This window comes from Daphnia carinata, chromosome 9, assembly GCF_022539665.2.
Source record: "Daphnia carinata strain CSIRO-1 chromosome 9, CSIRO_AGI_Dcar_HiC_V3, whole genome shotgun sequence".
Lineage (NCBI taxonomy): Eukaryota > Metazoa > Arthropoda > Branchiopoda > Diplostraca > Daphniidae > Daphnia > Daphnia carinata.
In genome coordinates, this window is record NC_081339.1 from 5,117,357 (window position 1) to 5,144,407 (window position 27,051).

The window sequence follows — 27,051 nt, forward strand, 5'->3', positions numbered from 1 at the left end:
GAAAAATTCCACACACAAAAAAATATTACAGAAAAAAAAAACGATCATTAAAACAAAAACACAACGACTGTTAATACTCTCATTTTCTATTGAGAATTTATCCATACATTTTTCTAGTGATGAGAAAAAGGTTATTATCATTATTATTTTTAGTATTAATAATACAAGGACCGGCAACATGGCAGAGATTATTCGGGGACAATGAACTTGGCGTGTCCATAATGACTTGATTAGGTTTCGCAGGGCTGTTGTTCTGTTGTCTACCACACACTAATACGGCACACAACTCGCGTAACGATAGATAAAAGGAAATGCTGTGAACCGGTGACGACAACCTGATACGTACGGGCCGATTGCTGAATTTTTGCTGCACGCGGGAGTATCACTATTAGACCATCTGGTGTGTGATGATGTTTCTTTATTTCTCTCGTTCGTCCGGTTTGTTATATTGTTATTATACGACGACGAACCATGGTGACCGTTCAGTTCAATTAAAACTCCATATACTTCTGTCTTGTTTGAGTGTCTGTGTGTGAGTGCAATAACGATCGAGTATCTACTGTTATGGTCTCTTGGTACGAAACCTTTTTGCCCGGACGTGTATATCAGGCCAGCTGTTGTTATGTATTTATGTCTTGCACCCAAACGAACGAATTCTCCAAAAAGTTTTGTTCACTTGGAACTACATGAAAAACAATAAGAAGAAAAAAACACCAACAGCAAAAATGAAGAAACAAACAGGATCTAAAGCAATTTACGTGGTGAAACAATTGTTCTATATATAAAAAGCCATTTTGTATTTCTTTTCATTTGATTGCGCGGTCGACGATCTTTTCATTCTACCGTTTTTATTGCCATTATACGAGGCATCTTCGTTCTTGTTCGTGTCCATGTACGGTACCACGGTATCGGCTTTTTAATTATCGACTTGCTCATTGTGTGTTGGGAAGAAGAGCAGCAAACGCAAAGTTAAATGAACAACCAATTCGCGTTATACCTGGACGGTTAGATATGTCACCTTGCCCTGGCCACCACTACGTTGCCAAGCTTATTAACACCCACATCTGCGCGCGTATTTGTATACAAACTAATAACGATATCGGTACGGTGAAGCTATTATTAATTAACATTATCGTGTATTTTTTTCATTTTTTTTTGTATGTATGTTCCATTTGTTCTATAATAAACGCATCTTTTTTTTTTGAGGTTTTCTTCAGTTAATTTACATTTTTGTACAAAGTGGGTGTGCTCGATGTGTGGCTCTTCCTCCTCCCACTTGTCACACAGTGTAGTTGACTGTGTACAAAAGTTTTTCACTAACCCCGCTGGGTATCGTTTGACACCTGTTACCAATAATAGGTAAATGCCTGTACCCATAAGTACATAAAGTGCGTGAGAGACGGCCTTTTCTTTTCGGTGTGTTTGGGTTTACTTTTTTAACGACAAAGCGGAAAGTAATAACCTCTCGTTCTTGGGCTGAAAAACACACCGAACCGTTTGCTAACGCATTTCTAAAATCCATTATTATTAATTTTTTTGTAAGGTAAGCACCTGGGATGTTGTTCTTGAGATTTTTTTCTTCTTCTTCTTTTATTTTTATTTGACCGCTAGAGAAAGTTGGATGTTCGAATGGGAATGGATTATATCCAGGACTCCTCCTCCGATTCTCCATAAAAAGCCTCTTGAATATAAAATAAAAACACCGCCCCTCGAAATGCATTCAATCCCGGTGAAGATGATCGTTGTTTTAAATGGCCCCAATCACCGGAAATAATTCCTTTCTGTTTTATCGACGTACATCCAAATAATAACCAGGGTTGGGTGGCGGTGGAGAAAGATGCCGAGGGCTAGTTTCTTCTTTATCTATTTTTTTTTCTTTAAAGGTCATAAAAGACTCCCAACAACAGATACTGTCAGTGTTGACGTCAGATCCCACTTGTGCGAGTCGTTATTTGTGTGGCCTGAAACGATAGAACTAACGATAAAGGGTCTCAATGATTCTACCTGTTGTTTAAAACCATTTGGCTACTGTAAACAACAAATGCCATCTGTTGTAGGAATACCAAGCTTCTTGTACAGAACTCGATTGAAACTGCAAAAGAAAATAACTGATATTTAAATGCTTGTTACGAAACGAAGCGTTATATAATTACAACATAAATAAGATTAGCTAGTTCGTTACAGTAAACTTTAACTGCTAATAGCAGAAGCTAATCGAAATTTCGATTTCGCTCTTACTTCCGTGGAACGATCTTGATGCAAGCTACTTAACGTAGTTGTTACTAACACTCTGTTTAAGAATAAAATAAAATAGAAATTAATAGTTATGATACCAGCGTTCCTAGTGCGATATAACTGTAGTTTGATATATTGATGCTCTGGAATAAAATTCATGGATATCTTATTTAGACTACCGTTTTAGTTGAAATGGGATTCTGTGCAAAAAAAATGACAGTGGTTGTAGGGATATTTCAAATCCCTCACATCAACGCCTCGAAGTATCTAGAAACAATTTTGTTAGGTGTTACGTTTGAATTCCAATTTGATGATTATAAGAAATCTTCTATTGATGATCACCATTTGACATAACAGTTGGTTCAACGGCAACTTCATCAGCGTCAACATTATTGACAGCTTCAGTCCTCTTCCGTCGTAAGTAAAAGATGTTGAAAAGGAAGTAGAATAAGCCAGTGATGAAAGAGATGGCACCCAAAATGCGAAAGGTCACTCGCAACCCGTAGGCTCCAATAAGTAAACTTCCACCAAAACTTCCAACTCCAAATCCTTGTTAAGAAAAAAGAATTATATTCACTCCTTTACGCACTGTGTGATAGTGATTTACCAAAGCCGAAGGTGATTCCGCCCAGCAATCCCTGAATGGATGCCACAGTAGATGTTGTTCCAAGTTGGTTGGCATATGCTACATGTGACGTTCGCGCAAAATTCCAGGAAATTGCATCCAACGATTCCAAAAGGAGGCACAATCGTGGATCGTGCAAATATGAATATCCTGTTTGAATGTTCAGTTTAAATTTTAAATAGTTACTTTAGTCATTTTTTTCATTATAATTAAATACCGATTAAACGAATGACGTTCACCGCAAAGCAAAGGACTTGAACGTTGGGATGACTTAATTTGCGGAAAATGCGGTCAGAGAAGACAAGCAACGGAATTACCGAAAGACACTGGAACGTATTAGACAGCCCCATCAAAGAGCTGGTGCCCCCAATTTCTTCCAAGAATAAAAACAAGTAATAAAACCCATACCCGTTGCAGATTCCTAATTTCAAATGTTTAAAAGCGATTAATTTTGACGCCATTAAATTTGCATATTTTTATGTTACCGGAAACAAAGGCGATTACAAGTAACACATCCAATTCAACGTTTTTGAGTAAGGATCCGACGTCTCTTAGCAGCCTTTTCGCTGGAAGTTTGAAATCCAGATGAACTGTTAGCATCCCGATGGCTGCAACTCCAAAGAGGCCGGCGAAAAGATAAAAGGCAGGCCTGTAATTAAACAAAAACCAATCAATATAATTACACACTTAAATGACGTCCAAAAGATTACCTGGTGTTTCCCAAGATATTTAAATCTGGACTAAACTCATCAATCAAACGCCCAGAAATAGGCGAAAAGACAGCTATACCAATATATCCAAACATCCGCTGGAAACCATAATCCCCCCCCAATTCGCTGACTAAAGCCACAGAAGCTCCGACAAAGAGGTCCAGCCCTCCCAGTAGCACGTCAAAGATAAGGCGAAACAACATGTACAGCCAAAAGGTCAGCTGAGGATTAAACACCTCTACTAAAGCCTTGTTAGAACAAAGCTCAGAGCGATCAATCCGCACTACACACTGAGGTCTGCAGAACTGATAGACGGCTCGGTTGTTATCCGCTTGATTAGAGTCTTTAAAGTACACCGTTTGACGGAATTTCTGATCTTCACCATACGATCCGCACTCGAAATTGCTCAATTTCTGTCCGCTGTAAATTCCGTCTTCCATCGTCATCCATTTGACAGGGAACCTTCCGCTAGAGTTGGCCGTATTGCTGGTCAAATCCAATCCGAGCGTTGCGTTCACTTGGGTTGGCTCGCTAACATTTTTTCGATTTAACTCGCAGATATGGTCGTCGTTACGAGTTGGAGAACAAGTCACATCTAGGCTCCAATAATTCGGGAAAAAAACTGCATCACGAAATTCCATTTTGGGTAGGACAACTTTCTTGAGCGCAACCTTCGGCAAAGTAGGGTCCACTTCTGTTGTGGGCTCGTTCAACTCCTCATTTCTCACGTCAGACGGGCGATTGTTGTCGTAGCATATATAGCCGCATTCTTCTAGTGCTACTGACATGTTGTTTAACTTTTCACGAATTAGTTCTGGACGAACGTGGCAAGGATTCGAGTCGAGGTCGGCCAATGCAAGAGTAGCTGAATTCAAATGCAGTGGATTAGTGTCCGTGCAGCCGAGTGCAAATGTTAAATTCTCCGGATAAGGATGCCACACTTTGCTTGGTGGCACAGTTAAGAAGAGTAGCGCTACAATACCGAGAGAAGCATGTACGATGCTCATCATCACCTAAAGGAATTTAGGACAATTGAAGTTTCAATTAAGGAGACTTTTCTAATGGAGATAACCTTGAAATTTCCGAGTTTGTCAGCGATTAATCCGAGGAGAAAAGGCGATAGAATCGCAGCGACTGAAGAAACACCATAAATGGCACCCACTTCTTGATAACTCATTCCCAATGACTTCATGTGAATAGTTGTAAATGGTAATAGCACTCCTACACCTAAAATAACCAAATAATTCGAATCAGGTTAACTCAAGTGTCGTGAAAGTTGTCAACCCGATACCTACAGCAAATTTAACAGTGACAGTTTTACTTGCCTGACAGAATGATGAAGGTCAACAGTTTAATGGGGATAAGTTTAGGCTGCTTTAAGTCGTAAATGAGCAGTTCTAATCCTTTCCTCTTCTCCAAGCGTCTTGAAACTTTAGGTTGCTGCTCATTATTGTTGTTTGCTTCTTCACTCATTGTAGTTTAATTATCTGCAATTCTAACAACAATACAAAACAAGATTTAAGAAAAACATAAAATTTTGTGTATGTTTTAGACTATAAAAATGTTTCATACCTTGTGAAAAGTTGCTACTGACTGGGAGCTCTTCAATGTGGATGTTGCTACACCTTCCACTAAACACAAGATAAGCCTTATTCTCTAGACTAGTCCGTCCTGCTCACGAGGTACTATGACGGTAGTCAATTCACGTTTTTTCTCATAGTAGTAGGCTAGTCATTTCGCCTTTTTTGTTTTGGGAAATTGTTGATCACTGGAAGGTTGAAAGCTCAATGGGATTTGTAAGTGGATCAAGGCCATAGATTTGGCTGAAACAAAAACGTGCTCTAGGCAAGTTGGAGTTAAATTGAGGTGAGAGGTGATAAACAATGAAAGGGACATTCCGACTGTTAAAACTGTGCCCAAATGGTTTGCCTTGTTCTACTGACACCCCCGGTGCGGTAAATGGTTTCCCGTTTGATGGAAAGCCCTTCTAATCAACACTGTGCAACTTGGCGAGAAATCCGAATGAACTTGATAATGCTTCAACTTGCGCTGTCCTCGGTAGGTGGACCATCTGGCACTTTATCATTGTAGAACAAACCTGAAATAAAACCAACTTCCGATAAATATTCTGTTGATGTTCTAAAATTGCAGACTTCGTAGAAACAAGTTTAATTTCATGTTTGACCTTTTTGTTTGCATTTGCAACGCAAATTTAAAATTCAACAAATACCTTTTTTGTAAATTTTGTCGCTGAGAACATGGTTACTTTGTAATGAGAAAAATTGTTTCCATGAAATCACCAGTTTTGGTTATCCAAAATAAAGAACGCGTGTGCCGTGAAAGCCGCATTCCACATAAAAAAGGGGGTTATGTTACACGTTTCTTGTTTTTGAAACGCAAGTTGAAAATGAAATATAAAATTCCGGTGACAAGGGAAACGCTAGCCATTATCCGGAAGGTTAGTCGTTGACCGTAGGATCCAATAAGTAAGCTTCCAGTTACACTGCCAAGTCCCAGACCTGAACAGAAAAAGAAAATAATCATTCACATGATCTATAATTACAAGTGAACAAATTTGTTGACCTAGACCAAAGGTTATTGCTCCCAACAATCCTTGAGTGGAAGCAACAGTAGTCAACGTCCCTAGTTCATTAGCATAAGCTATTTGCGAGGTCCGACCAAAGAAGAAGCATAACGTGTCCAAGGATTCCAAAAGGAGGCATAATCTTGGATCATACAAATACGAATATCCTATAAGACGAGGGAAACGAACGGAATTAAATCGTCAGTACAAGATAAGGATTTTGCAAAATTTAAAATAAAATGAACTACCAAGTAATCGGATGAAATTAATGGAAAGACCAAGGGTCTGCACATTTGGGTGGCCCAGTTTACGGAAAATGTAGTCAGACATGAGAAGCAATGGTATCATAATCACAGACTGAACTGTGCTCGACAGCCCCATCAAGGCTCTTGTGCCTCCAATGTCTTGCAGGAACAGAAACAAATAGTTTGCACAAAAACTGTATATAGTACCTAGTAAAGATTAACAATGAAAAAAATTTCATTTCTGCGAGTTTTCTAGGTCAATCAAAAAGTAAAGATACTACCATAAACAAGTGCAATGACCAGCAAAGCAACCACTTGAATATTTTTTAAAAGTAATCCAAGATCTTTGAATGGATTTGCCGATGGAGGTTTAAATTTCAGATCTACTAGCAGCAGTCCAAACGCTGTTACGGTATATAGACCAGCAAAAAGGAAGAAGGCCGGCCTGAAAACGTAAAAAAATTGTTCAATAGCTTTACGATTTGGGGAAAAATTATGTTAGTTCATTACGTCACATTGCCTTGTCCATCGTTAGATGTACTGTAAGTGTCAATAAGAACTCCGGAAATCGGTGAAAAAATACCAATGCCAATATAGCCAAACATTCTTTGAAAACCGTAATCACCACCAACTTCGTTGCAAACCGCCATTGCAGCTCCCACAAACAGGTCTAAACCGCCTAGTGATATTTCAAACATGATCCGAAGTAACAAGTAAACCCAAAAGGTCATCAGGGGATTTACGGCTTCTTCCTCACTCATGTTGGAACATAGTTCGGTTCGATTCACTCGAAAAATACACTGGGGATAGCACAAATGATACAGGCTTTGATTCTTACTTGCCTGACCTACGTCACTGACGTAAGTTGTTCCATGTATCTTCTGTTCCTTGTCGTAAATTCCACACAGGAAATTGTCAGCATGATCCATGGCAATCCATTTAGTAGAAAAAGGATCTGTACCATTAGTGGAATTGGCAGACAGAACCAATTCAAGAGTTCCATTACTAAGCACTTGCCGATCGCCCTGTTGAGTAATACACAACTGTTCTCCGTTGGGCATTTGCGTGCAAGAAGATTCAAAATTCCGGTCGTTTTGAAGGAAAATGGCGTCCCGGAATTCTCGTATTGGTTGGGAATCACCAACATTCACTAGAGATATCAAGTCTGAAAGCTGGTCGGGTTCATATCCTTCAAATCGTTGCCCATTGTTACTGCAAACGTAGCCACATGCCTCTAGCACAACTGACACATTGACTAGGCTTTCATTTGTTAATGGATGTTGGCAAGGATATGCGTCGAGATCAGCCAATCCAAAGGTCACCTGATCGCTATTGCAACCTACTGCCAAGGTCATGTTCATGGGAAATTGTTTTGAAATCCTCCCAATAGGGACTAACAAGAAAGAAAGCGAAACGAGAACAGTAGATGCATACAGAGCACTCATCAATATCTGAAAAAGAGAGAAAAAAATTTAAGCTTGATTTCACATCATTTCTTTTGTTTACATTTACTTTGAAGTTTCCTATTCTGTCAGCAAGCAAACCGACAAGGAAAGGTGTTAAAATCGCTGCAACCGAAGAAACCCCAAAGATGGCGCCTGTCTCTTCGACTGTCATGCCCAATGATTTCATGTGGATCGTAACGAAGGGAAATAATACTCCTATACCTGTGTTGTTAAATTTGAAACGTGTTAAACAATGGAAAAGAGACGTTTTTATTATTACTCACCCGATAAAATGATAAAGGTTAGAAATTTAATGGGAACGAGTTTGGGATGTTTCAAATCGTAGAGGAGCAATGCCCTTCCCTTTCGTTTAATCTCCGGACATTCAGCTCGTGAAGTCGTTACTTCCGATACGGCTGGATTGCTTATCATCCCTATCGAAGGCGAAGCAGCAACTGAAAATGTGAAATAAAATAAAAACGCACTGAAACAAATCACACAACGCTTGATTATACTACACCACAGATGCGTTGCTACTGATCCGAGTTCGAAAAGAGCTTGTAACGCAACTGTTTCCATCTCACAACCCGCAGGGCAAAGTTACAAAACTTATCGAAGTGAAAATACTCGAAAGGTTTGTATTGCAGTGCAAGGAGTTCAGAAGTAAAAGTCGAATTTGCAAAATGAAAGCGTCCTACATCTATTTTGGTAAGGCGGGAATGTCCCTGTTACGTTTTTCACCTGTCCTTCAGGGGCTAAAGATTCGGTTAGACTTCCCTTATACTGGTCACTTTAAAATATATCTATAATTTTTTCTTAACTATGTTTTAACTCAGTGAAACCGTTAGTAAAATTCAATTGGACGACTTATCTGGTTAAGTGGGTAGTATGCTGACGTAAAAGCAGTAGGACTGATAATATGAAACGCCCCGAGAATGGCGAATATCAATTGACTGCAGCACTGCCATTGCCAATGATGTTAGAGTTCCTTCGGCGTAGGTAGAAAACATTGAAGAGGAAGTAGAAGAAACCAGTGATGAATGCAATGACTCCCAAAATCCGGAAAGTTGTCCGTTGACCATACGCTCCAATAAGAAAACCACCAACAGTACTTCCTATTCCGGCGCCTAAACCGATATAAAAGTTGTAAATTAGATCTAAAGATGATAAAGAGCATGGCATTTGATATTAACTAACCCAAACCAAAATAGGCTGCTGAAATCAGGCCTTGAATGGAAGCCACAGTGGATGTGGTGCCCAGTCGTGACCCATAGATCATGAGCGTAGTCATGGCTAGAGTTCCAGTCACAGCTTCTATAGATTCGTAGACCAGACACAAACTTGGCATGGAGATGTACGAATATCCTACATATATGTAAACAGTTAGACAAAGTTTATCAACAAAGTGAATACAGGAAGTGGAAAAATTTAATCAGATAGTACCTATCAAACGGATGATGAAAACTGCAAAGCAAAATATTGTAACATTGGGGTAGCTGAATTTCCGAAATATGCTTTCAGAAAACAGAAGAAGTGGAATTGCTGCAAGGCAAGATATCATGACCGACAGTCCCATCAATGACTTGTTAACTCCAATCTCTTCTAAGAATAGAAACAAATAATTTCCTGTGCAGCCCACCAACAATCCTATAGAAAATTCGGTCAAAGTGGAGTCAATATAATTAATCATACCTATTCTTCCAAACCGTATTACCCAATATTAGTGCAGTGACTAGCAGAGCATCCAGCTCGATATTTTTCAATAACGATTTTACGTCTTTCACTACATTTTCCGCTGGAGGTTTGAACTTCAGGTCGATCGTTAACATCCCCAGAGAAGCAATTCCAAACAATACAGCAAAAAGGAAGTATGCCGCCCTAAGTCACCAACACACAACAAGTAACATATTGGAAGCATTCGAATAAATCAGAGTTTACCGGAAATTTTGGTTGTTTCCATCTGCACTGGCATGGTCCATCAGAGCTCCAGATATTGGAGAAAATATAGCTATTCCTAAAAATCCAAACACTTTCTGAAACCCGTAATCACCGCGGACTTCGTACACCAAGGCCAATACAGCTCCTTCAAACAATGTAGCAGAACCACCAACGAAAACGTCAAAAATGCAGCGAAACAACATATAAAGCCAAAAAGTCAGCTGAGGATTCAAAACTTTTTCTTGGACCATGTTGGAACACAGTTCAGAGCGACTGGACAGGACGGTGCACTGTGGCCGACAAAACTGGTACGAGTTCTTTCCGCTGTCATTCAAATATTTTACGTAAGCTGTCCGGTGAAGTTTTTGCTCTTCATCTTGTGAGTCGCATAATCGTTTTGCGTTAAATATACGCTCACTATTAATCTGGTAATTGTCCTCCAATGCAAACCATTTAACGGGAAACATTCTGGATTTATTGGCAATGTTGTTGGACCAGTCTAAGGCAAGCGTAGCGTTCAGTGATGTGCCTGGTTTTCCGTTGTCTTCACAGACAATCTCTTCATGGGGCTGTCGAGAACACCATTTTAGAATCCAGTCGTCGGGGAAAAAAGTTGCGTCACGAAAAGTTTGTGTAAAATTGCCTAAGGATTGTACTTCGGATACCACATCGGCGTCAGAGTAATCTTCGTCGTAAGAGTAGTTGTTATGGTAACACATGTAACCGCATTCTTTTAGAACTACCGATATGTTAGCAGTACCGCCTCCAAGGTCACGTCTTACTTTGAAGTCGCACCCCTTCATGTCCAAGTTTGTAAAAATAGACATAGATGAAGAATGGTCTGTCAGGTTGAAAGCTTCGTAACAGCCAACAATGAACGAAGTATTAACTGGATAATCAACTGACATTCTTCCCACTGGAACGAGCAAGAAGAGAAGCGCACTAATGCTAGCTAATCCAAATGACAAGCTCAACAGCATCTAGCCATATGAATAATTATTTTAAATTAAAAAATACTATTTTGAAAATTTACCTTGAAATTTCCTAATTTATCAGCCATCATACCAGTACAGAGCGGAGTCAACACACCGATAATGCACGAAACTCCATAGATGGCACCCGTTTCTTCGACACTGATTCCTAATGACTTCATATGCATGGCAAAAAATGGCAGCAGTACTCCATAACCTATTTGTTTTAAAAAATTAACGGTTACTAGCAGTTATTTCGTTAGCCGACTCCAAATGAAGCAAAATTAAAACTGCAAATACGTCCAGTTAAGCAAAATACCCTCAAGTATTCAGACAATAATTGACATTATAGAACTGTATGAAATTTGTGAGTTCGTACCGGAAAAGACGATTAAGCTAAGAAATTTAACTGGAATTAATCTGCGCTGTTTGAAGTCGTGAATCAGTAATGCAAATCCTTTTTTCTTAACCTCTTCTTGGATGACTTTTGTATCAAGCCTATGGATATCTTCTACTTTATCAGTGCACTTGGGATGGTCTTCATTCATGTTGTTTGGTCAACTAAAATTTCAAGCAGAACAATATCAGAAATGGAATGGAAATCAAAAATTTTTTACCTCACACTTTTTGACGCCGATCCAACTTAGAACACGTTGACAAAGTAACTACCGAGATGGAAACCTGTATACGTATGCACCGCATCTGATCCTATCTGATAAACAGTTACGACCTCTTCGCTTCAAGGCACAGAAATACAGATTTTGCGCTTGCATTTTACAAAAAATGCAAGTCAGCTCACTGCCGAGAAATGCTTTATCACGGCCCGTTATAAATGTACTACGACAGCCCCAGGCAACAATTTTGAATGCCTGCAAAGTTGGAAAAACCAGCATGACAACATGCTAGATGTATGGAAATAAACCGAAACTTAAAATAGAATGCTTACATTTTCATTTACAGAATAACTAACAATACAGAATAAAACAATTATTACAAGTATATTTACCCAAGAAAACTCAGACAGCATTAAACAGCATTAGGCTAGAGCACTGCACTGAAAATACGACTATACTGATAAATTTGCAGAAGGAAACTAAACCTTACGGACGGTACCACGTGCATACAAAATTGGAAATCGTAGAAGGGTAGAGGGAGGGTAAGCAAAATGGTGCCTGTGGTTCTTATGGAAATCCCTCAGGGACATAAAATCTACGGGGAAAGGTTTTCGAAATGCGAAAAACAGTGATCGAAAGTTCTGGAATTATTTAGAGAATTTGCTAATTCTTCTATACTAATCCATGGGTGGTACATACATAATTAATGATCTTCAGTTTCAGCATATCGAGCCACAAGTAATATGAAGACAGTGATGGGTAATTATTCTAAAAGTACTTTAAGCTAATTGGTTGTATCGATAAATTAAATTGCATTCCGACGTTGCTACGATCGCCACGTATTACGGAGAAAGAAGAACAGACGGAGGAACAAGGATAAAAAGTCAACAAAATTATTGCATTACGCGAAGCGACGGCAAGCCAGAAATCTTCGAGTAACCGGGCGGAGCTGGGTAGCAGGTTCGCTGGAGCCGGAGAAAAGGAGACGGCCAGGCGAGACAGGCGGCAGCAGCGCTCCTGTTACATTCTTCACTTATCCTTCGGGTTGCTAAATATTCGAAGATATTGCTATATGTGCTATTAATATAGCTAGATTCGCACAAGCTGGTCATTTTAAAGTATATCTAGTAATTTTTCTTAGTTATTTTCTAACTCAGTGGAATCGTTAGCTAATTCAATTGGACGACTTATCTGGTTAAGTGGGTAGTATGCTGAAGTAAAAGCAGTAGGACTAATAATATGAAACGCCCCGAGAATGGCGAATGTCAATTGGCTGCAGCATTGCCATTGCCAATTACGTTGGCGTTCCTCCGGCGTACGTAGAAAACATTGAAGAGGAAGTAGGAGAAACCAGTGATAAACGACATAACTCCCAAAATCCGGAAAGTTGTCCGTTGACCATACGCCCCAATAAGGAAACCACCAACAGAACTTCCTATTCCAGCGCCTAAATCGATGTAAAAGTTGAATCTAAACGATAGATAACATTTGACATATAACTAACCCAAACCAAAATAGGTTGCTGAAATCAGGCCTTGAATGGAAGCCACAGTAGATGTTGTGCCCAATTGCGACCCATAGATTATGACTGTAGTCATGGCTAGAGTTCCAGTAATAGCTTCTAAAGATTGGTACAGCAGACACAAACTTGGTATGGAGATGTACGAATATCCTATATATGTAAACAGTTATGCGAAGTTAATCAACATAGCAAATAGGAAGGAGATGAAAAAATTTAATTGCATAATACCTATCAAACGGATGATGGAAACAGAAAAGCAAAATACTATGACGTTGGGGTAGCTGAATTTCCGACAAATACTTCCAGAAAACAAAAGAAGTGGAATTGATGCAAGACAAGAGATCATGACCGACAATCCCATCAATGACTTATTAACTCCAATCTCTTCTAAAAACAGAAACAAATAATTTCCCATGCAACCCACCAACAATCCTATAGAGAAATTTCATTAAAGTGGAGTCAATACAATTAATTATAACTGTGTTTCCAAATAGTATTACCAAACACTAGTGCAATAACTAGCAGAGCATCCAGTTCGATGTTTTGGAATAACGATTTCACGTCTTTTATCACATTTTCTGCTGGAGGTTTGAACTTAAGGTCAATCGTTAGCATCCCCAAGGAAGCAATTCCAAACAATGCAGCAAAAAGGAAGTATGCTGCCCTAAGTCACCAAAAAATAAACAACCCATAATACAAAAAAAGCAATCGAATAAATCATAATATACCAGAAATTTTGGTTGTTTTCATCTGAACTGGTATGGTCAATCAGAACTCCAGATATTGGCGAAAATATAGCTACTCCTATAAATCCAAAAACTTTTTGAAAACCGTAATCGCCTCGGACTTCGGACACTAAAGCCAATACAGCTCCTTCAAACAATGTAGCAGAACCACCAAGCAAAACTTCAAAAATGCAACGAAACAACATATAAAGCCAAAAAGTCAGCTGAGGATTGAAGATTTTCTCTTGGGCCATGTTGGAACATAGCTCGGAGCGACTAGAGAGTACAGTGCATTGTGGCCGACAAAACTGGTAGGAGTTCTTATCGCTGTCGTTCAAATATTTCACGTAAGCTGTCTGGTGAACTTTCCGCTCGTCATCTCGTGAGTCGCATAATTGTTTTGCATTAAATATACGCTCATTATTTATCTGGCCACCGTCCTCCAGTGCAATCCATATAACAGGAAATCTTCTGGATTTATTGGCAATGTTGTTGGACCAGTCTAATGCAAGCGTAGCGTTCAGTGATGTGCCTGTTTCTCGATTTTCTTCACAGAAAACCTCTTCGCCGGGCTGTCGAGTACACCATCCATTTAGAATCCAGTCGTCGGGGAAAAAAGTTGCGTCACGAAAAGTTTGTGTAAAATTCGCCATGGATGGTAGTTCGGATACCACATAGGCTTCAGAGTAATCCTCGTCGTAAGGTTCGTTGTTATGGTAACACATGTAACCGCATTCTTTTAATACTACTGAAATGTTAGCTATACCGTTTCCAAGGTTATGTCCCACCTTGTACTCGCATTCCTTCGTGTCAAAGTTCGTAAAAACAGATACAGGTGAAGAATGATCTGCCAGGTTGAAAGCGTCGTGACAGCCAACAACGAACGAAGTGTTAACTGGATAATCAACTGACATCCTTCCCACTGGAACGAGCAAGAAGAGAAGCGCACTAATGCTAGCTAACCCAAATGACAAGCTCAACAGCATCTAACCATATAAAAAATTATTCTAAATTAAAAGGAAAACTATTTTTTAAAATTTACCTTGAAATTGCCTAATTTATCAGCCATCATACCCGTACAGAGCGGAGTCAACACACCAATAATGCTAGACACTGCATAAATGGCACCCGTTTCTTCGACACTGATTCCTAATGACTTCATATGAATGGAAAAAAATGGCAGCAGTACTCCATAACCTATTACATGTTTTCAAAAATGACCAGTTACTAGTTATTCCATTAGCCGACTCCAAATCAAGCAAAATTAAAACTGCAAATACGTCAAGTTAAGCAAAAGGCCCTCAAGTACTCAGACAGTAACTGGCATTACAGAACTTGGTGAAATTTATGAATTTTCACGTACCGGAAAAGACGATTAAGCTAAGGAATTTAACTGGAATTAATTTGCGCTCTTTAAAGTCGTGAATCAGTAATGCAAATCCTTTCTTCTTAACCTCGTCCCGGATTACTTCCGTATCAAGCCCATGGATATTTTCTACTTTTTCAGTGCATTTGGGATGGTCTTCATTCATGTCGTTTGGTCAACTGAAATTTCAAAGAGAGCAATATCAGTAAATGAAATTAAAATGAAAAATTTATTACCTCACACTTTTCGACGCCGATTCGAGTTAGAACACGTTGACAAAGTAACTACCGAGATGGAAACCTGTATACGTATGCACCGCATCTGATCCTATCTGATAAACAGTTACGACCTCTTCGCTTCAGGGCACAGAAATACAGATTTTGCGCTTGCATTTTGCAAAAAATGCAAGTCAGTTCACTGCCGAGAAATGTTTTATCACGGCCCGTTATAAATGGACTACGACAGCCCTAGGCAACAATTTTGAATGCCTGCAAAGTTGGGAAAACCAGCATGACAACATGCTAGATGTATGGAAATAAACCGAAACTTAAAATAGAATGCTTACATTTTCATTTACAGAATAACTAACAATACAGAATAAAACAATTATTACAAGTATATTTACCCAACGAAACTTCGAGCAGCATTAGGCTAGAGCAACGTACTGAAAATACGACTGTACTGATTAATTTGCAAAAGGCAACTAAACCATTAAGCCGATGACACGTGCATACAAAATAGGAATCGCAGAAGGATAGGGGGAGGGTAAGCAAAATAGTGTCTGTGGTTCTTATGGAAATCCCCCAGGGACATAAAATTTATGGGGAAAGGTTTTCGAAATGCGAAAACCAGTGATCGAAAGTTCTGGACTTATTTAGAGAATTTGCTAATTCTTCTATTCTAATCCAGGGTTGATACATACATAATTAATGATCTTCAGCTTCAGCATATCGGACCACAAGGAATATGAAGACAGTGATGGGTAATTATTCTAAAAGTACTTTAAGCTAATTGGTTGTACCGATACATTAAATTGCATTCCGACGTTGCCACGATCGCCATGCGTTACGGAGAAAGAAGAATGGCGGAGTAACAAGGATAAAAAAATAACAAATTAACGACGTTCTATTAGTTGGATACCCAGAAATGTCTTAACCAGATACTGTATCTGCGTCCGGGCAAAGTCCAGGCATTTCAGCAAAGAAAATTCAACCTGGAACATGATGGGGTCAATCTCAGACGTAACAGTTTCCACTGGAGCGTAGAACCTCTATCAAGATGGATGTGTTTCTTTGGAATCCCAATTCCGACTCCTAGGAAAACTTCAGCCTGTAGATTTGCCATGGTTCTCCACATCACTTTTTGTTTTCTGTTGGTGTCGTCGTTTCAATTATACCTGGCAATCTACACATTCTACAACGCCAAATCCATCTCAGCCCCCTACGTAAATGGATCTCAACCTCGACATTGGCATGGAATTTCGTCATAGAAAATTTAACTTTGGCACTGTACACGATTGGCAGTAACATTTCTTTCCTAGCATGCACCCCGATCAGGCGCGTGGTTAGATCTCGTCAAATTGTTCACATTGTTAGACCAAAATTTGGCCTCTTCCAATATCTATCCTTCATCCAGGCAACTTACAATCAAAACTTTGATCTTCATCATCTCCTCGGTTTCGATTGCTTTTCTTAAAATTTAAATCATGTCTTTAATCTTCGACTAAACATAATAATAATACCAAATCATTTTAAATTACAATTTGCAGATGCTTTGCGTAGAGACCCTGTTGCTCATCGATCTAATACCAAATGATATTACCTTGACGAAAAAATCCTAGAAGCGTATTGCATTTTCAAGAAGATCTCTCCGGCCACACAATTGGCGTTGTTTTGCTTCTTGACATGAATACTTTCGCTCCAAACTGAAGCTATTCGTAAACATATCGAAGGGATGTGAACGATGTCCTATCCGGCTCGTCTCACCATCACGGAAGCACAAAATTCTGAGTTACGAATCCTACGACATCACCATGGTTTGGTTTGCAACTGCACTTACAAACTTAATTACTTTTTTGGTACTTTTCTGGCTCTTGAAGTCATTTAGTTTTCGTCCTCTTTACCATCTGCTCGCTGTTTACCCTAATGGGTGCAGTAAACGGCAATTTAGTTCTTGAAGTCCTGAGTGGCATAGTTTGTCGGGACTGCATAATACATCTCTATCTTCTGACTTATTATTCGGATGATATCGTCAACCAGGTCTGAAAATGCCACCTTCGATGCAGAAAACTAAGCTAAAATCTTTTGCTTTCAAATAGATTGATAAGATTTATAACGCATTGGCTGATTTACTCTACCAGGAACCGTCACTACAAAACGAGGTAAAAGGGTCAATAATTATTTAACAAAACCATTTTAAACTTTAAAACTATATCTGCCATTCATTGTATTTTACCTTGTTCACAGATCAGTTGTCACACCTGAAATTGGAAATAAATGCCATGGGGTTCTTCAGAGTGAGCAAATCTTTATTTCCCACGATACAACCTCAACTTTTACGTTATTTGTAAATTGTTTGCCGTAATGGGTTAAACATTTTGTTTTAACAGCTGATTGGAACGACATTGACGTAGCCTACTTCATTATTTTTCTGCAGTTTCAGTCTGCTGAAAAAGAAGAAAGCTGATTTCATTGCCATCACCCACATTTAGTAGCAATGTTCAATTATAATCGATGTAGTGCAATACAAAACAAAATACCTTTAACGGACTCATGAAAATAGAATTCCGTAGTTTTCTGTACGAGTTGACGGTTCATCGGCAAATGCGTAATGTAAAGATCATCAAGTGGACCCAATGAATTTCCCATTGCAATTATCAAAGTGCTTAGCTCTAGCAGATATAATCATTATATCGTTAGATGACAGGATCTACACGATCGATTAAGGTCCTATTCTACAAGTATTACCAATGGCTTATGCCGAGAACGGAAAATTTTTATGTGGGACATATGGTTAGTTGGGAAACTTCACCTGTAGTAAAGAGATGTCTCCGTCTCGTTCAGTCAAAATACAGCCAGTTCACGGGAATCAATTCGAGCAAAATCTTGAAGCCAACGTAGAACCCAAAGATTTCAAGTGGAGTGTAAAACCTGTAATAAAATGGATGTGTTTTCTTGGAATTCCATCTCCATTTGATGTTTCTACCTGTCAATACGCAAAGAATTTCTATCACATCCTTGCTTTCATGATACTATTGCTGGTTCAGTCAAGCCTGCTAATCCATACGGTTTGCAATGCAAAGACGGTGTCGGCATCTTACATGAATGGAATTTCAACGTTGACTTTGACGTGGAATTTAATTAGTGAAAATTTGAATATTACCGTGTACACGGTCGGTTGCCAAGTTTCTTTCTTGGTGCTCTGTCGGTCTGACGCTTGGAAAGATCTCATGTGTTCTTTCAAGCGGTTGGAAGAGAATCTGCCATCTTTTGATATTTACCCTACATGCAGGAATCTTGCAATCAAAATATTCTTCTACGTAATTTTTGCGGTAAATTATTTTTTTCAGTTGCGAATTAATTTCGGCCCATCTAATGAGCTATAGGACGTTTAAAAACAGATATTGTCCTTGGAAATCCTTTTCCTCCTTCTTTTCACCTCAATCGATATTACCTGGTTACGAAAAATATTGGATGTAGCTGGTCTTTTCACTAAAATCTACCCAGCTACTCAGCTTACCTTCTTTTGCATTCTAGCCCAAAATTTATCTCTCCAGCTTGGAGCTATTCGGAAGGGCATTAATGACCAGCTAAACCAGCCTAATCCTGCTAGTCCCGTGCTAGTGAAAATACAATGTCGTCAGTTAAATATTCTCAGACGTCACCATCGCTTGGTCTGCAACTCGATCCGCAATATCAATTGTTGCTTCGGTATCTACCTGACGATTGAAATCATTTACATCTTCGTCTCTTTCATTAACTGTTCACTTTTCCTTCTAATGAGTGGAATCATTGATGATGTTCCTCTGGCAGTGATGAATTCTATTATATGCCTTGACTGTGTTGTCCACCTATTTCTTCTTACCTCTTTTTCTGATGATATCACCGACCAGGTAAAACTTTACATTCTGCTACTAATGGGTAGAATCTTAATTCTGACTTTAGTGAATGTTAGTCTGATAAGGTTTTCGCAGCTTTGGCAGAGATGCACCTCCAGGAACCATCGTTGCAATATGAAGTAAGTGAGCTAGTGAGTAATGAAAATTGAGCTATTTTTTGAAAGGTTACCATGCTTGTTATAGGTGATGTTGTTTTCAGCACAGCTTCCACATATGAAATCAAATATCAATGCCATGGGGTTCTTCGATGTGAGGAAACAATTATTTCCATCTGTAAGTTTAACAATATTTACATTTTCTTTAGCATAAGATTCAACAAAATTTAGATTTTTTTACTACAGCTAATAGGAACAACATTGACTTACTTCCTTATCCTTCTGCAATTTCAATCGGCTGAGAAAACCGGAAACTAGTCAGACTTCTACATATTTTAGATGTGTAGCAATATTAGGTATTGGTCACTATAACTCTCTTCTTTTTTCTTGCACTGCGTCGTTCGAAAACGACGAAATTAACAACTAAGGAATACAAGAGAACTTTTGCTTACTTTGCATAGAAGCAGACAAAAATTTCGGTCTCGATTTGACAAAGGTCAAATCCTAGCAGTAAAGCTTCATGACAATTTTTCGGCAAATCTTGGTTTTAAAATCATTGAATGTGTATTGCAAAGAATACTATTGTTTCTACAAAAATTAAAAAAAAAAAATTGATGTCGACGGCTGATGAGGATTCCCTCAAATGTTAAACGTCAATAATGAGGTTATTTGTGATTAAAATTAAACAGTACAAACGAGTCTTTTGAGTTGGTGCGTACATAAAAATACCAAATTTTAAAAAGAAATTATGAATATGACAGATGATAGCCACTGACTCCTATTCTGTCCGTGCTGTACATCCGATTTGGTTGTTTTGCATCACAGCGACTAGCTATTTATGTGTACATCGTAATTTATACTGTAACACATATTGTGTCTGAATTCAAGGTACCTTATCTGGGAGGATTATTCAAAGGCCAGTTTGATGGATTCTGTAGAGCAAATGTTAAAACGTGGTTATTTTTAGACATGGCAAGCGCAATATCCTTGAATAAATTACCACAGTTCGTATTTCGATAATTTCTGGATTATCTCCTCCAGTCCACGTGCCATTATTGGTTATGGCAGCAGCAGGAGCGACACTATTACGAGCAAGACTAAGCGGTAACGTAGGAGATGGGCGACGCGCTAAACGTGCTTCAGGTGCTTTGCGTATTTGCATGCCGGTGCGATATCCTTGTTGCAAAGGGTTTTCGGCTTTATTTGATCCATAAATTTGACTCCTTCTTGGCGTCCGGCTATGGAATACCTCTTGTATCTCCATGCCTTCTTCGTGCTGAATATCGTGCATTACGGCTGCTCCAGCTCCTGCAGTTCCATATGGAAGAGCCACGCTCTCATGGACTAAATTATTGTACGTGCTCATAATTAGTTGCGCTCCTCCGGGCTCTTGCTGCGCGTCCATTCCACCGAGGGAACGATACGCATTATCATCCTGTTTGGTTGAATTATTCATGCTCCAAACATTTTCAGTTTTTTGTAAAACTGAACCCCATTCTCTTTTACATCCGTGGGCGATGGATTCTGAATCGTCTTCATCAAATCGTTTTGCAAGCCGGTGAGTGCCAGAACAAGAAGCTAGAAGGATAAAAGAATAAAAAAAAAATAACTGCATTTAAAAATGCTGTAAATAACAATATAAGTATATAAAAAAATTCAAAAATTATAATTATAAAATAAAAAATATAAAACAGTGAGTACGAACGGCGTGGTTCATTGGTAATATCTGCATAGTAATTTTCTGTGGCGATGTTTTTCGCATTTGTATCGACATCATTACTAGTAAAGACACAGTTCAAGGAAGATGCGTCTGTGGGAAGCTGTTCTCCGCTCAACAGCGAAATAAGGAACGCAAGGACGTTAACACAGCCTACAAATGTTTTGATTCACACGATAATATTCTGGTTATTTGCCTCTATAAAAAACTTTTCAAATTTCTTACGCTTATTAGCTTGGTTTAAAGTGATTCCTTCCTCAAAAGTATTCAGCCTTTTTAACCAACTGACCAAATCTGGAGGTGAACCATCGCTTGAGAACAGCTCAGGTTCGAAAAATTTTGCGGATTCCTGATGGGCGCTGCAGTAAGCACGAAGAAAGTTGTGGGATTCTGCTTCGGCTTTTTCGGCCATTTGGCATCGATCAGCGCATCTGAGAACAGGCATGCTTAACTCAATATCGATGTGACAAAATTTATCATCATTTTTTTTTACTTGGCTATAAGTTGATTGATGTTGTTAATGGTGGCATTCATATTGGCTTCTTGAGGAATATGGGTCCAGGTTTCATCTGTTATAAGAGATTCGAGCTGAGCAATAGTGGCAGTGTTTTTTGCAGCGCTTTGAACAATTTCCAGCTGGAGCCATTTGATCCACTGAAGAATGACTTGGTGCGCTGACATAATCTTGTGGCAATCTACTAATGCTTCATTGCACAGATAGTTTGTCTTGTCGATAATAGATTTTAGCAGCAACATTCTTGTGTTACAGAATTGGGTGGAATCTTGGATTGGATGTTGGGATTCACGGCAACCATCACATGCAGGAAAGGCACATACTGAACACCACTGCTGCTGTTGTTTCCTAAATACAAATAGTACAAAACCTTTACTGAATTCACATGCAAATATTTTCTGTAATCTATCTAAGATATAGTTACGCTTCTTTCTCTGCCTTCTCTTGAACTCCTTCCACCACTTTTGAAAGACGTAAGGCAATGCGATTGGTAAATAATTCTTCACATTTTTTGGGAGATAAAATTGACTGTGTTCTACATGTTGGGCAAGAAATCATACTCTCATTGGGACCTGTCAGACGCTACAAAATAAAATATAAAAATAATTACCACAATAGTAATTACTAGGTCTGTTATTGCGAAATCCTACCTTGATGCATGACAGGCAAAAAAAGTGGTGACACTTCAAATACTTTGGCACATGTTCTTCCTCATCAAAGTTAAGGCAGCAAATTTGACACAAAACAAACTCTTCGTCTTCTTCTGACAATTTATCATTAAATTTTTCCATTTCTTTCAAAGATATTATTACCTTGATTTTTTACACATCAGGTACTATCTTGATCCTTTCCTACTTCATGAAACATGAATTCACGATCCCGGTCAAATAGATAAAGAACCATGATATCAGGCAAGTGGCAACGCTGCTAGCTGACGAAATTGTTGACAAGAGATTAAAAGCCGCAAAAAAGGGAGTGACAGCTAGGTTACAAACAAAATATTTTCTTTCCAATATTTTTCCACTTTAAGTTTACATCATTACAAATGGCTAAAAACACTTCAAGTTCTGCCTTTCGCAAGATTGATGTTGACCAATATAATGAAGACAACTACAAAGAGGATGATTGTGGTGAATCACAGTCGCCTCCGGTCGGACCAGATGAGAAAGAAATTACCAACTTTATCAATCAATATCCTTTTAACAAAAATACTTTTAAAATTTTTAGAATTAAGATTTAAAATTTGTGTATTCCTTAACCTAATTTTTGTTCACGGGGAAGAACATTGAAGCCCTGAAGACAGTCTTGAGGAACGCACCCATCTCATCACGGAATCAGATGGTCAAGGTCAGTGCAACATCATTGAAAACTCACATCATTTTCTAACTCAGTTCACTTGCAACAATATTCATATAGGATGCAGCCCTGAATGTAGTAATGCAAGTACTGCTCTCCATGAAATCTTCCCAGATAGAGGAGGCAGTTAATGCCCTTGATCGTGATCAACTTGATATCCTGATGAAGTATATTTACAGAGGCTTTGAAACACCATCAGAAGGTTCTAGCGGCCAGTTGCTGGCATGGCACGAAAAAGTCCACGCTGTTGCTGGAGTCGGTTGCATTGTTAGAGTTCTAACCGACAAGAAATGAGTGTGAACAACCTATCCTTTCTGCTGTCTTTATATATAGAACATTTTAATACATGTCCATCTTCCTTAACTCAAAATCTTTCAACATCTTTAAAGAAAATACAGCCATTGGTGTTTGTAATCGAAAAAGGGTGTATTTGAAGAGCCCTCACTAGAGAAGCCAGAGTATGCAACACATACAAAATGAATCGATGAATAAATATATTGGCATTTGGTTGGCCAAAAGGAGGGGAAAGGAGGAAAGAAACGACCACTCGACCCTGTTTGGGTTTGGTAGGAAAAAGGGTAGGGATGAAACAAAAAGTTAAAAAAGAGAGACCCACTTGGCAACAGACACTCTTGACAGCGCAGAATTCAACTGGGTAAATAGAAATTGTACATTGATAGAATATCTGGAATAAATTAATGGCCAAAAGAGTGATTCTTCTTGCAGCAGCGTCCTTCAGAGAAAAAGGAGCACTCTCTTCCGCACTAATATGGGGATGGGGGCAGGAGGATTTCGGAAAAAAACAAAACAAAAAAAAAAAATCAAAAACGTCCAACTTTATTCTCTATTTTGAGCGGCGTCCTTCTTGGGCTCTTCGGTCTTCTTGACCTCCTCGACCTTTTTCTTCTCTTCGGTCTTCTTCTCGGTGGTCTTCTTCTCATCGGCTACGGGTTTCTTCTCATCGGCTACGGGTTTCTTCTCCTCCTCGGCGGGAGCGGCGGCGATTTTCTCGGCTTGGCGTTTCTTGTAGTCATCGATGGTCTTCTGGGCGGCCTCGCCGGTCTTCCTGAACCAAACCTCGTTGCGGCGGTTGAATATCCTCATGGGGGCGTCGTATCCGTTGCGGTAGTAGCTGGAGTAGTCAGCCTCGGGCACCTTCTCCTTGAGCACTTTTTTCAGGCTGATGGCCTCCTCCTCCCAGGCAGTGTCGGTGATAAAGTAGCCACTCACGCGTCTGGCGTCCACAAGCGAGCACAAGGAGGAAAAAAAAAAAAGAAAAAAAAAAGGCAAATGATTAGATATGCGGTTCGCTAAATAAAATGCCGCTAGCCTTTTTTGGTATTGTTGTTGTTTACCTGGTGAGGACGACCATTTCGGGTTTCTCGTCCAGGAAAACGGACGGATTGTTGGGCTTGGGGGCATCGGACTGGATTTTGGCGGGCAAGACCAAGCAAGTCTCGTAGTAGGTGACATCGTTGTCGCGTTGCTGGACGAAGGTGTTGACGGGCACGGTCAGATCAATTTCCTTCTCTGTTAGGATTACAATTTTTTTTTAATACTTGAAGATATATATTGGACGGAAATCAAGTAGCTTACTGGCAGAGTTATCTCCGGCAAAGTATCGGAAGAGGTCGACGAACATGCTGCGGGTCGGAGAGCTCTCGGTCTTGGGGACGGTGCGAGCAGTGCAGGCCCATTTGCTGGCGGGGTAGAGGCGCTCTTCGTAGTTCTGCAAATTTAAAAAAGATAAATTGAAATCAATCAATTCCACATGAAATTGGAATGAATGAATACCTCTCCGGCATCTCGGTTGGAGATGTTGGCGACGAGCTCGTAGGGGGCAGCCTCGAGGATGTCGGAACGGACGAGCGAGAAGCTCTGAGAAACGTAGCCCCACACCTGCGAGTGGACGGAGACGGCGCAGAGCGCCAGGACGAGGGCGATAGCACCCAATCGGAGAGACATCTTGTTCTTTGTTGTTTGGACTTTTTTGCCTTTCAAAAAATCAGCAAATAAAACTGCCTGCAAAATGAGAAGAAAAACAGAAAACGTTAACTCACAATGTCTTTGGGTCCCTATGATTTAAAATATGAAACACGCACGCACGTAAGAAACAAGGGGAGGCAAATCAAAACACGTCCGTAGTGGCTGGGAATCGGATGGTGAGTGAGTTGACCATCCGGATCGTGACTGGGTCGTTGGGTTAAAGTCAAGGAAGAACAGAGAAAGAAAAGAGGGAGGGTGTTTGGAGGTGAGTTTCGAAGATGAAACGAGGAGGAGGAACCGTTAGTTGGGTGGAAACCTGACCGTGACCTTGAACTCTTGCTGGCTACTTATGCGTAAAACTACTACTTGTTCCTCATCATCATCATCCTCCTCCTACCCGGGGCTTTTTTCCATACATGGGCCATCCGAAACGGATATGCCCGATGGCCCCCACCGGGCGAAGCCAACACAAATGCCTACACCCACCTGGCCCTTTTACAGCTCCTCATTCGGCTCCCTCCCCTTTGAACGCTCATTACACACACATATAGAAAAAAAGCCATTGTGAAGAGCATCGAGTCATTTGCAATTCAGGTCAACAAGTCTAGTGGTTCTTTTTGTTTTGTTTTTCCCCTCCACTATCATCCAGACAAGAAGAAAAGGTTAAATAGAGAGAGGGGGGTCCAGATGGACCCTCCTCGCTTTTGGGGGCACGGTTTCGGGTTTTTCTATCGACACACACACACACACGCACTAGACGTGGAAGATTTCCGCGTTCTCAAACAAAACTCTACTGTTCAATGGGTTTTCTTTTAGAGGTCACAAACATCCTACATTTCTCTACGACTACAAGATTTTTGAAGATGGACAAGAGGTCGTTGAACTGCAGGTCCGTTTTAGACATGGATGGGGTTTTTCTTTTACCTTCCTGGTTTTTAAGGTATGACCCCCTCATCCATCTAAATCCCCCCTCCCCCCCTTCATGTCCAGTTAAAAGGCAATCGTAAAAAGAAATGTTTCCTTTTAGGCCTATTCAATTGTTTAAATCTTTCAAAGCTTTTAAAATTTTAGAGCTATTGGTTACATAAGAAGTAACGTAGAAATACCGTTAGTTCCTTAAAATGCCCCATAAAGAAATTTAACTTAAAAAAAAATGAAAAATTCTGCAAAAAACACGCGAAAAATTCGCCAAAATCCAGAAACGCTACGTGCGAATAAAATTAAGTTAAAATTGAAGAGATAAAAAAAAAAAATAACAAAAAACTCACAGTGGAGACGCTGGACGGACTGGAGGAGTTGATGCAAGTTGATTGCACGGATTGTCACGAGCTAATGTTCGGCGACCAAATGTGCACCGGCTCTTAAATAGGCCCGGACTTTGACTACATGGCAAACATTCGCCGGGGGGTTCTTTCTTTCTTTCTTTCTTTTTTTCTTTCTTTCTTCTTCTTCGTCGGTTTACCTGCTCGCAGCTGCTCCCATCTGTCGTGACGTCGTCGTCGGTTCGTCCGGGAGTCGGTGGGCGGTGCAAAATGGTGGGGTGATGGAAATAAGCCGGAGAAGGTGGAGTCGTTGCAGTGCGCGCACACAAAGAAACATTGAGAGTATTAAGTGTGTAGAAGGATGTACACACACACATGGCAGTCCCGTCATTCGTGAATATATGGGATCAAAGGGGGCCAGGAGCCCCGAACAACCGAAACGCTCGCGGTTTTTCTGTTGGATAGCGTCGTTCGTGGCCGAGACACACTTCCACATTCCAGAACACGTAACATCTAAAACGGCAGCAAAGAAAATGTTGCTATTTAGCCCTTTGCTCATCATCATCATCATCTTCGTCATCATCATTTTCTTCAGTCATTCCTGAAGGCCATTTCAAAAAGAACAAAACAAAAGATGATAGTAACACATAACTGGATATATATACATATACTATGTCTGTTTGTTTACCAGCAAATCTGTACTCTTTCTTGATTTAATTTTGTATTCTTCGCTGGCCTCATTTTCTTCTTCTGCTGCTGGAATCGCATTCTCTTTCCAAAGGGGCATTTCTTTTTCTGTGCATGATGGTATACCAGAGAGATGAGGCATTTGTTGGTGACCTGCTATCCACTTCTTTTTCTCTACAAAAATAATAATAAAAAAAAATTCTTTCAAAGGTCTTTTTCTTTTCGTGTGTGTGTCTGGAGATAACCAACGGTATCTTTCGGTTTCCCCCTCCCTTCTTGGTAGATGCTTCCCGGTTTTCCACAAGCATATTCATAATAATATTTATCGTTTCTCTTG

The 27,051-nt window shown here is 39.7% G+C and overlaps 8 protein-coding genes and 1 long non-coding RNA gene across 13 annotated transcripts in view; 2 read left to right on the top strand and 7 right to left on the bottom strand.

The window, feature by feature from the left end:
- The window catches only part of LOC130688741 (ras-related protein Rab-30-like), a 93,730-nt gene that overhangs the window by 31,750 nt on the left and 34,929 nt on the right, over positions 1-27,051 (top strand). The window lies entirely within an intron of this gene.
- LOC130688705 (uncharacterized) lies at positions 1,117-5,653 on the bottom strand. Of its 3 annotated transcripts, XR_009000505.2 has the most exons (10): positions 5,143-5,652; positions 4,896-5,065; positions 4,643-4,797; positions 3,571-4,583; positions 3,346-3,509; positions 3,078-3,281; positions 2,843-3,010; positions 2,578-2,784; positions 1,552-2,502; positions 1,117-1,476 (listed from the first exon to the last, which is right to left on the bottom strand). XR_009000505.2 is itself a non-coding variant. In XM_059497017.1 (9 exons), the coding sequence occupies exons 2-9, from the start codon at positions 5,041-5,043 to the stop codon at positions 2,486-2,488; spliced, it is 2,076 nt and encodes a 691-aa protein (XP_059353000.1). In that variant the 5' UTR covers positions 5,044-5,057; positions 5,143-5,653; the 3' UTR covers positions 1,117-2,485. The 3 variants fall into 3 exon arrangements, 2 of the variants coding, with proteins under 2 accessions (XP_059353000.1, XP_057367698.1); XM_059497017.1 differs by having other exon boundaries at positions 1,117-2,502; positions 4,896-5,057; positions 5,143-5,653; XM_057511715.2 differs by having other exon boundaries at positions 1,117-2,502.
- LOC130688704 (uncharacterized) lies at positions 5,782-8,471 on the bottom strand. Of its 2 annotated transcripts, XM_057511714.2 has the most exons (8): positions 8,363-8,471; positions 8,129-8,299; positions 7,912-8,066; positions 6,910-7,850; positions 6,681-6,844; positions 6,403-6,606; positions 6,154-6,321; positions 5,782-6,089 (listed from the first exon to the last, which is right to left on the bottom strand). In XM_057511714.2, exons 1-8 carry the CDS (start codon positions 8,421-8,423, stop codon positions 5,938-5,940), a joined length of 2,016 nt encoding a protein of 671 aa, XP_057367697.1. In that variant the 5' UTR covers positions 8,424-8,471; the 3' UTR covers positions 5,782-5,937. The 2 variants fall into 2 exon arrangements, with proteins under 2 accessions (XP_057367697.1, XP_057367695.1); XM_057511712.2 differs by having other exon boundaries at positions 8,129-8,423.
- Positions 8,773-11,568, bottom strand: LOC130688706 (uncharacterized). Its single transcript, XM_057511716.2, has 8 exons — positions 11,376-11,568; positions 11,133-11,314; positions 10,816-10,970; positions 9,783-10,762; positions 9,559-9,722; positions 9,288-9,491; positions 9,042-9,209; positions 8,773-8,971 (listed from the first exon to the last, which is right to left on the bottom strand). The coding sequence occupies exons 2-8, from the start codon at positions 11,299-11,301 to the stop codon at positions 8,790-8,792; spliced, it is 2,022 nt and encodes a 673-aa protein (XP_057367699.1). The 5' UTR covers positions 11,302-11,314; positions 11,376-11,568; the 3' UTR covers positions 8,773-8,789.
- On the bottom strand, positions 12,565-15,327 carry LOC130688483 (uncharacterized). The gene is made up of 8 exons (XM_057511467.2): positions 15,222-15,327; positions 14,978-15,159; positions 14,657-14,811; positions 13,618-14,600; positions 13,390-13,553; positions 13,118-13,321; positions 12,872-13,039; positions 12,565-12,814 (listed from the first exon to the last, which is right to left on the bottom strand). Exons 2-8 carry the CDS (start codon positions 15,144-15,146, stop codon positions 12,633-12,635), a joined length of 2,025 nt encoding a protein of 674 aa, XP_057367450.1. The 5' UTR covers positions 15,147-15,159; positions 15,222-15,327; the 3' UTR covers positions 12,565-12,632.
- On the bottom strand, positions 17,242-19,096 carry LOC130688765 (uncharacterized). Its single transcript, XR_009421829.1, has 2 exons — positions 18,011-19,096; positions 17,242-17,928 (listed from the first exon to the last, which is right to left on the bottom strand). It is a non-coding gene; the product is annotated as an uncharacterized LOC130688765 (long non-coding RNA).
- Positions 19,802-22,293, bottom strand: LOC130688712 (uncharacterized). 2 transcript variants are annotated; one of them, XM_057511722.2, is made up of 8 exons: positions 22,074-22,293; positions 21,848-22,005; positions 21,403-21,771; positions 21,135-21,340; positions 20,898-21,062; positions 20,193-20,770; positions 20,085-20,124; positions 19,803-20,024 (listed from the first exon to the last, which is right to left on the bottom strand). In XM_057511722.2, the coding sequence occupies exons 1-7, from the start codon at positions 22,212-22,214 to the stop codon at positions 20,086-20,088; spliced, it is 1,656 nt and encodes a 551-aa protein (XP_057367705.1). In that variant the 5' UTR covers positions 22,215-22,293; the 3' UTR covers positions 19,803-20,024; position 20,085. The 2 variants fall into 2 exon arrangements, with proteins under 2 accessions (XP_057367704.1, XP_057367705.1); XM_057511721.2 differs by having other exon boundaries at positions 19,802-20,124.
- LOC130688748 (actin-related protein 2/3 complex subunit 5-B-like) lies at positions 22,346-23,149 on the top strand. Its single transcript, XM_057511772.2, has 3 exons — positions 22,346-22,614; positions 22,698-22,770; positions 22,840-23,149. The coding sequence occupies exons 1-3, from the start codon at positions 22,469-22,471 to the stop codon at positions 23,071-23,073; spliced, it is 453 nt and encodes a 150-aa protein (XP_057367755.1). The 5' UTR covers positions 22,346-22,468; the 3' UTR covers positions 23,074-23,149.
- LOC130688728 (heme-binding protein 2-like) lies at positions 23,502-26,175 on the bottom strand. The gene is made up of 5 exons (XM_057511745.2): positions 26,034-26,175; positions 24,574-24,801; positions 24,376-24,508; positions 24,135-24,309; positions 23,502-24,013 (listed from the first exon to the last, which is right to left on the bottom strand). The coding sequence occupies exons 2-5, from the start codon at positions 24,742-24,744 to the stop codon at positions 23,617-23,619; spliced, it is 876 nt and encodes a 291-aa protein (XP_057367728.1). The 5' UTR covers positions 24,745-24,801; positions 26,034-26,175; the 3' UTR covers positions 23,502-23,616.